The sequence below is a fragment of the Priapulus caudatus genome, unplaced genomic scaffold (assembly GCF_000485595.1).
Source record: "Priapulus caudatus unplaced genomic scaffold, Priapulus_caudatus-5.0.1 Scaffold2005, whole genome shotgun sequence".
Lineage (NCBI taxonomy): Eukaryota > Metazoa > Priapulida > Priapulimorpha > Priapulimorphida > Priapulidae > Priapulus > Priapulus caudatus.
Window position 1 is genome coordinate 18,784 of NW_014579066.1, and position 8,722 is coordinate 27,505.

The following is an 8,722-nucleotide window of genomic DNA, read 5'->3' on the forward strand; positions in this document are numbered from 1 at the left end:
CTATTAGGCCATTGCCACTGATAGCCAAGGGTTAGATAGATTTCTATGCATTTTACACTCATTATAGCCTACCGTTAACTGATTATTGGTCCTGATTAACCTTAGACATGTACACTTCACGATAGGGTAAGTCGAATTTCGATGGGAATTGGCAATGGAACTTGTGTCCGCTGTTGTATCAGCATGTGTTTAGAATACATAGCCAGCAGTGATATTGGACAAACTAATACGCGTTTGACTATAAGGTAATGTACTTATTAACTACAGAAGGTGCCAGTTACTGTAGCATTCGTCAACTTTGTATAATCAATGGGCCTATTATGCCTTTAATTGCTTACTATGGGCTATGTATGAGTCACGAGTGTATGTTTACATCGAACAATATAGTAAAATAGGAAGTATAATGCAGCAATTTTTAACCATAAAAAGTGAACAGAATTACTTGCATTTTGTGAAAAAGTGGAAATGTTTTTTTAGTTTTACTATTTACGGTGACGTAATCACTTTAACACTTCTAACACAAGATCACTATAGCCGTACAACTACACTCGACCGGTTAGTCCATTCTGTCTACTCTCTACTCTCTTAACTACTCTACTATTTCTCTCCCTCCCTAATCAACACGCGCTCGCTCTTATATATGAGCTCCCGAAACAGGTCGTCTCTGTTTCCTTCATTTCACGTAGTTTTCCCACATTACCAAATTCGGTAACCAAACGAGCTAGCATCTTCCTCGCTCTTCGCTCTTTGGCTAACTACTAACTGCTCAGTCCGTCTTATATGACAGAAGACAATTGGCCACCAACTGGGTTATTCTTTACCAGATAAGTCATCCAGCCAATGCAAAGGCATAGCACGTACACCAGGTCAAACAGCCAATTGCTGATACTTTATAGTCAAGACACCCGTGCTCTATGTTCAGTCAGCTTCCCTTCTCGTGTTACTCCATCCATCCATCCATATTCGCTACTATTGCAAGCTCAAGTGTTGCTACTGTCATCGGCAGCTACCTTAGTTACAATATATTCTGACTGAATATATATATGTGTGTGTGCATGCATGCGTGTGTGTGTATAGATAGGCAGGTAGGTAGGTAGGTAGCTAGGTAGGTAGGTAGATAGATAGACAGACAGATAAACAGATATAGATACGAATGTGTACGTATCCATTTAAAATCACTTACTCACTTAATTATGTATGTATACGAATGTGTACGTGCATTTGTGCGTGCGTGAGTGTGTGTGTTCGTATGTAGAAATTATTATATTATAGTACACATTCATATACAGAAGTCTTCGACTTTAGCCGGGCGGGGGTCCGACGCCCGAGATGTGTAGAAATCTCGGCAGGGATGTAAACATTGCAAGCTCACTTGTCCGATGGGCTCCTGCTTTAAACACTCATAAAGTATAAGAAACTTGCCATTAACTAAAGGTTTGTAAGTTAAAATGACGAAATGTTAACACCGGAAACGAATGGCGTCTAGAAGTTGTCTGGTATACACTTCTTTACTCGATATATTCCAAAAACTGCAAAATATATGGGCAACTTAAATGTCATTCGGTCATGTACATTTTGCAGAATACTTGCCCGGGGTAGCTCAAAAAGTTTTTCATGAAGACTGATACAGACCACTTTACTTACAGTACACAGGTGTTATAAATATTTATTTTATTTTGTTCGTGCTGTATAGCATTGTATTTTATTGCATTACTTGGAAATCCTAGTATTTTGACTAACCTAACACTATTGCATCCATTCGATTTTTTCTGCATGAAAAAGACTGTTTTACGTAAATCAGGGCGCGAAATAAGCACCAGCCCATCGGCAGATGCCGGCAAATTATTTGAAGGGCCAGTAACATTGGCAAAACACCAGCCCTCAGAGCCAGTGGTTTCAGTCGTGTTAGCGAGTACCAACATTTTATTTATAGCAATGAGCAAATAGCCTACATTACTGTTTTTTACCTGAAGGATATCATGCCACACTTTATCAACATTTACAAATTTGAAATCGATAATGCAGGTGTGAAACATGACAATCAAGAAAAACACTTCAGACATCATTCACGATCTGCATTATAGTCTGTTCAACAGCTACTATGTGATGCCGCACACTACAACATTTTTCAGACAAGCAAGAGTCAGTGAATTTGTCTTATCTTTATTTTTGAAGGAAACAAATTTGAGGGCTAGCGAAAAAACTGCTGTTCCGGCCCTCTGGGCCGGTGCAAAAACATATGAATTTCATGCCCCATACATTCCTTATATTTTTATTATTTGCAAGAAAGATTTAATAATAATAATAAAAAAGTTATATTAAAAATCATTTAAAGGCATACTAGGCCCACTGATTATGCAATGTTGACGAATGCTAGAGTAACTGGCACCTTGTGTAGTTAATAAGTGCATAACCTTACATCCAAACGCGTATTAGTTTGTCCAATATCACTGCTGGTTACTAAAAAATGTCTAATTGAAATCCGCAGTCCAAGAAATCAGTTGTTTACAGTTTCAAACCGTTGCCGACGAAGCGGGTGTGATACAGATTTATAGTGTACCGGACATTTTTGCACACATGCTCAGCCGTACGCAATGCTATCATCAGTAATTTCGTAAACACGGACGCTCGTGATAAGGAACTTTTTGTCAGGGCTGTCCATGTGCGTCTGTGATTAGTACGTGTGTTTTACTCCATTTCCATGTTTAGTCCGTGGTCGTGGTTACACAGCTGACACCTCCATTTCATCTGGCGTCCAAAACATACGGGCCGCATAAATGTTTACGTCATCGCTTGACTCCCGGATGACATTTACGGCACGTAAATGAATATCAACAACCGATTTCAAGTCTTGCTTGTAATGTAACCAGCAGTGATATTGGACAAACTAATACGCATTTGGCTATAAGGTTATGCACTTATTTACTACACAAGGTGCCAGTTACTCTAGCATTCGTCAACATTGCATATTAATCAATGGGCCTAGTATGCTTTTAAGTACAGAACATGTGAACTAATAAACATCATTAAATAATATATATAAGTCAAATTTTATGCTAATGGATATTATATACCTTTCGCATTTAGTTCATTACGCTGGGCCTGAAGTCTTCTCAAGTTCTGTGACTTGTCTGCAACTGTCAACTGTCAATACCAATGCAAAAATTACACTTTTACTATAGACAACCAAGTTGTGAACTGCATGCTCTGGTCAGACATATATGTTATGTTGAATGAAAAATGGGGGCACAGTATATTCTACAACTAGCAATGCCTACAACAACAACCAGATGAGACGGGATACTAGAGAAGCGTTGCCGAAAGGAGGTGTTGCTCCGATGCGCTCAGCGCAGATCTTGCGCGCAGTTCCGCGGCAAGGCGCACGCGACCGCGGGAACGTCCTACGACAGTATGCAGCGCTGGCAGCTATGGACCCGTGCGCCGAATGCATAGGCCGGCGAACGGATCCATAGCTGCCAGCGAACAGTCGACAATTTTACCGGGAATACAATGAAAGAGCTCAGCTGCATTGAGCTGCTGTTGTTTGGAAGTTCATATGAAAATATAATAAAAAGTGTAACGAGTTTCTACTTCTCACTGTGTGTTGTATTGAAGTTCTATTACGAATTGTATTTCTGATTATGCGCCGTCAGCGCTTCATGTAACGGAGCGGCAGCTGCAGGGAGTCATAAAGCTGCGGTTTTATATATAATAACATGCGAAATTGATACACCTCTAATCACGTATAAGAAAAAACGTGTTGGACCTAATACAGGCGTTCTCCCAGGATGAAATGTTCAACATGGGGGAGCAGGGGAGAGCGGGAGGGTAAGGGCGAGGGGGGAGGGGGAAACTAGTGGGGTGCCGGGGGCGTGTATTTTTTACCGTACGATCAATTAGGATGCGTAAAGATCGCCACCTCACCATAGACGGTATTTGGGGTCTTGTTATATATAAGATAAGCGATGTCCGGTTGTACAGTTCAGTGACAGGTTAACTTGTTGTACTGTCTTCAGTGCATGCGTGTGGTACCGGTAAAAATTTACACGCGTCGGATGTTCCTGGCTCGAACGCGCAATTCTTGCACGAGGTCGATTCCCGGCGCTGGCAAACTTTTATCCTGCGTGGTGAGAATTTAAAGCGTGGGCGCAACGATTCACAGGTGGGGAGTTTTCCAAAACGGGGGCGCAACGATTTCAAACAGCGGGGGGTTTTCCAAACGGGGCGCTGCACGTGCCGCGCGTGCTGCTCTTCAGCTCCGCTCTCGCGCTTCTTTCCCCGTGTGGCGGTGCGGACGCGCCCCGGGGGCCGGGGCCGCGCCGCGGCCGTCCCGCTCCGCCGGGCTTTCCGCGCCCCTGTTTTGCGCGAGCGTAGGGAGAGACCTGTATTACAAAGAATGAGGAGGTAATAATGACAAATTATTTGTCAATAGGTCAATAGCGTCCTGATGATTATCTGTGTATATTTGCATGTTACATGACTATTACTTATATGTTAGGCCATGACTTGTGGCAGGCTAAAAAATATTTTGTTGAGCAATGCACAAATGGATTTTGTGACTTCTGAAAATATTGGTTCCGTATATGAGACATTTTAAGCACATGCTTGACGCACGCAGGCGGAGCGGACGCACACACAACAATAGAAAACACATATCATGCACCATTACAAATGTCCGTGCTGCCAGCCTGCGTGGTGCGTCGACGTCGGTGCAGTTACGGCTACGTTCGTCGGTGTGTGACCTGCCGTGGCGTTCATACATCGTATATTTGTGTGTTTTCGTCGTGTCAGTACTGCAGCTCCAGCTATGCTGCTTAATTATTATGTATGTTAATATTTTTGGCGATCGGGTAGGTGATACGAAATAGTACGCGCATTCTGCGCCCAGTTACCTCTTTCAAATCATACGCTGTTTAAGAATCGCCATTCGCTGCATTTCCCCGGAGCTCCGCCCACTTTAAAAATACTGTTAGCATTGTGGCAGTGGTATCCTGAGTGTACGATGAGTTAGTATTTTGATTTTCGATTTTGGATGACAGCAGTAAGGCGAAAGCTCAGCATTTCAATACAGCTTACTTCATTAGCATTATATATAGTATGTAATCATTTCCTAAGAGCTTCTTTTTCTATATATAAACAATTAACACATTATCTGCCATCTCTATCATCTATGTGTCCTTGCCTTATATCATATGCACCCCTAGTCCGCAAATGCAGACGTTATAACTCCGCTTTGCTAATGTGAGGGTGCAGATTTATCATGACCCCCATTACTGGGGTCTGCGTCGGCTCCGACTAATGCACCCCTACCACTATAATCTCCCACTGCCATTGTCATTGTCAGTATCAGGAACTAGGTAGAGTAAATTGCTTGCTATATAAGCAGGGGTTGTCTAGTATAGGGGTATTACAAGTAACCCTAGCAATACCGTTTCTTGGAACATGGAACATGCAACATTTATATAAATCGAATAGCTATAATAAATATAAGGAGGAACAACGAATAGAAAACTGGACAGGAGACAACCACAGGTTATTGAAACCACAGTTAGATTATGTACGGAAAATACTGGTGACTAGAAACACTAACATCTAGAGAACTAGAGGCGGCATTAATAATCTCCTTTTCTCTAGATAAACCCCGCACCTCGTAGAATCGAGTGCCTTGTGAAATACAAGAGAGGGTACCAAGATAGAAGATACAAGATACAAGATACAAGGGTGATACAATTGAATTGTATGCAGACCTAGGAATACTTCTATTACTTAATTACTATTAGTATTACTACAAGTACATGTTACAATAATTACTAGTAGTGGTAGTACTACTATTAGTACTGTGGAATGACAGTGGGCTGCAACTGGTGCAATAGTTCACATAATCAACCTCAGGCTGTCAGGTATAATATTAGTCACCCATAATCAGAACATATATATATAATCGTCTCCTGTCAACACGCTACCTTAGAGGATGGATCAATCAACTCCTCATTGTTCTCCTGTGAACTAGCTGGTGATCGATAACACACTCATATGAGTAAAACATCCTCTCCAGTTAGTTGGATTTCACACCATACTGATTCAGCAAACTAACTAACCTCTAGTCTTGGACAGGTCGATGCTTGGAGATCGTTTTGGACTAGTAATAGTACTCCTCCTCCCTGTGCTCCTACCCGATCTTTTCTGAAAAGATCATTCCCTCTCAGGGGCGGCGCCACGGTTTTCAAAGTGGGGGGGCCCAATTGAGAGAATGAAGCGACCATGCCGGGGGGCTGAGTTATTCTGGCGCGAAGCGCCCGAGCGAGGGAGCCATGCGCCCGAGCGAGGGAGCCATGCGACCGAGCGGGGGTGGGTGTGGGAGGGGGATTCCCACTCCCACGGCACGGAGCTTTTTCAATTCTTGCACTGAACTGGAGCGATCTGGTGCACATCGAAGGTGAAAATTTCAATATTTTAAATGGAAGAAAAACGGAAATAACACCTTTTCAGTACATGTCTATGTACATCTCAACTATAGTGAAGTATATAATTTGCATCAATATGAATACATGTAATAGGAATAAAGAATATAAAATAGTGAATCTTTTTCAGGGCGTACAGAAATTGTTCCATTTCTTCACCTGGTATATAGTCAAAAAATAACATTGCTTTTATCTTAGTTTAATCTTCATGTTGCTAGACAACAGTTTTGCCTTAAAAAACCGCAAGCTGCTAGGATCATTACATAATAGAATTACATCAACACCTATTTATTAATGTAAAAAGACGTTAAGAACTAATATGCAAAGCTAAACTAAAAAAGAATAAAGGAACCTTATATAATAAAATATATACATATGAAACTACGCTCATTAGGGCTCTTGTCCCCAGGTACTGCGCCGAACGTACCCTGGTTACGGTCCGGTACTACCCGGCTCTGGCGAGTGTATCAGCTGTGCTTAAGGTCCTGCTAGTCATTCGACCTAGTGTTTTGATGCTGTTAGGGCGCAAGCCGATCGGCCCCCAGAGTCGGCTGGCATGTGGCGCAGACACAAAACACAGGCGTAGGTGCGACGATGTCAACACAGCGCATTTCTTCGCGTGTGGGGGAATGATCATCAACCCCGTGAGTCTTGATACGTTTTCTTCCGAGCGTTGTGACAGATGATGAACGACAAGCGTGTCGGGATGAGTGGGCAGAACCACTTAGGCAGAGCAAGGATCAAATGGGAGGAAATCACAGTGATCTTAACTTTGCGTGCGAGCGGCCGTTTGCAGCGGAAAGCAGGTACATCGCACGTAGCGACGCGTAGCGATACAACGCACGTGACAAGGCGCGGTAACAAACAACGACAGATATATCCACACCGGGGGTACAAGCAACGTACCACCGGTACCGCAACGTCAGCGACGGGTACCCCGCAGCGTGAAGCTGCCAGGGTACACGCAGGTACAAACGCGACGTAGCACCGCGACCGTATACACGCTGGTGAGCAGCGCCAGGATAAACGGCACGGTACACGCACGTACAACGCGGGACACACGCCGGATATACAAGCACGTAGCATCATTCGGGTAGCATGAACACACACATAACAGACAGAATACACCACTGTACAGCGCGGAGTTACAAACCACGCACTGTCGCATCGCCCAGGTACACCGGTGAGTGAGTGATTACACGCGCTTGGTGACTAGTCGAGCGGGCGAGATAGTACACAGCGGATACATGCATCGTGCACGCGGGTAAACAACAGGGATGGTGCGAAGCGGAATGGCGGAAGTCATACTGCAACAACAGGAAGGTGGACAAAGAGCGACCCCATCACCGCCAACAATGCAAAACCGCACGTAACAACACAGATAACACGCACGTACACAACGGGTACAAGCGCACGTACACGCAGGTACACACATCGTACACGCGGGTGCACGTCGCGATTACACCGCACTACACGCACGCTACACGCGGGTACACGCCAGATACAGCGCACGTACACGCGGGTGACACGGGCCACGTACACACAGATACACGCACGTCACAGCGGGTTTACACGCACGGTACACAGCAGGGTTCACAGCACGTACACTGGGTGGGTGCAGCAACGCGGAAGTACACGCACGTACACGCGGTATTACAAACGCAGCGTACACCGCGGTAACCGCAACGTACACACAGAGTACAAGAACGTAACACGCGGGTACGACCGGCACGTATCACAGCGGTGTGCACGCGATACACCGCACGTACCTGCGTGTAAGTGCGTGTACTCGGCCGCGTGTAGTGCGATGTACCCGCGTGTACCGTGCGTGGTACCGCAGTTGCAACCGGCTATGGCATGCAACCGCAAGTTAAGATCACGTCACTGCGTCCGTTGACTGCTGCTATTGGTCGGAGTTACATAGAGCCGTGGTGTGGAACTTGACACAGCGCACTCCGCACACGGCCTGTCAATCCTGGCCACACGTGGAAGAAATATGCAAAACACGTGGTGATCAATTTTTCCACACGCAGGAAATCGCTGTGTTGCAACGCGCACCACGCTGTGTTTTGTGCTGCCGCGCATCAGCCACGGCGTGGCCGCATTGGCGGCACAAAAACACAGCGTGTGCGGGGACAAGGCTTTAGGCCCTGCGTGCTGGCGCCGTGAACTAACTGTCGGTACGTCGTGCGTAAGTGCAGGTATAAGTATGAGTGTGTCGTATATGCAAGTACGATACTGATATTCGAATCCCTCGATCG

The 8,722-nt window shown here is 44.8% G+C and overlaps 1 protein-coding gene across 1 annotated transcript in view; it reads right to left on the minus strand.

Moving 5' to 3' along the window:
* Window positions 1–8,722, minus strand: part of LOC106818065 (26S protease regulatory subunit 8) — a gene marked incomplete at its 5' end in the record, with an annotated part of 28,319 nt that overhangs the window by 10,861 nt on the left and 8,736 nt on the right. The window contains 1 exon segment of the mRNA XM_014822786.1: window positions 3,075–3,144. Coding sequence (XP_014678272.1) covers window positions 3,075–3,144 — 70 coding nt within the window.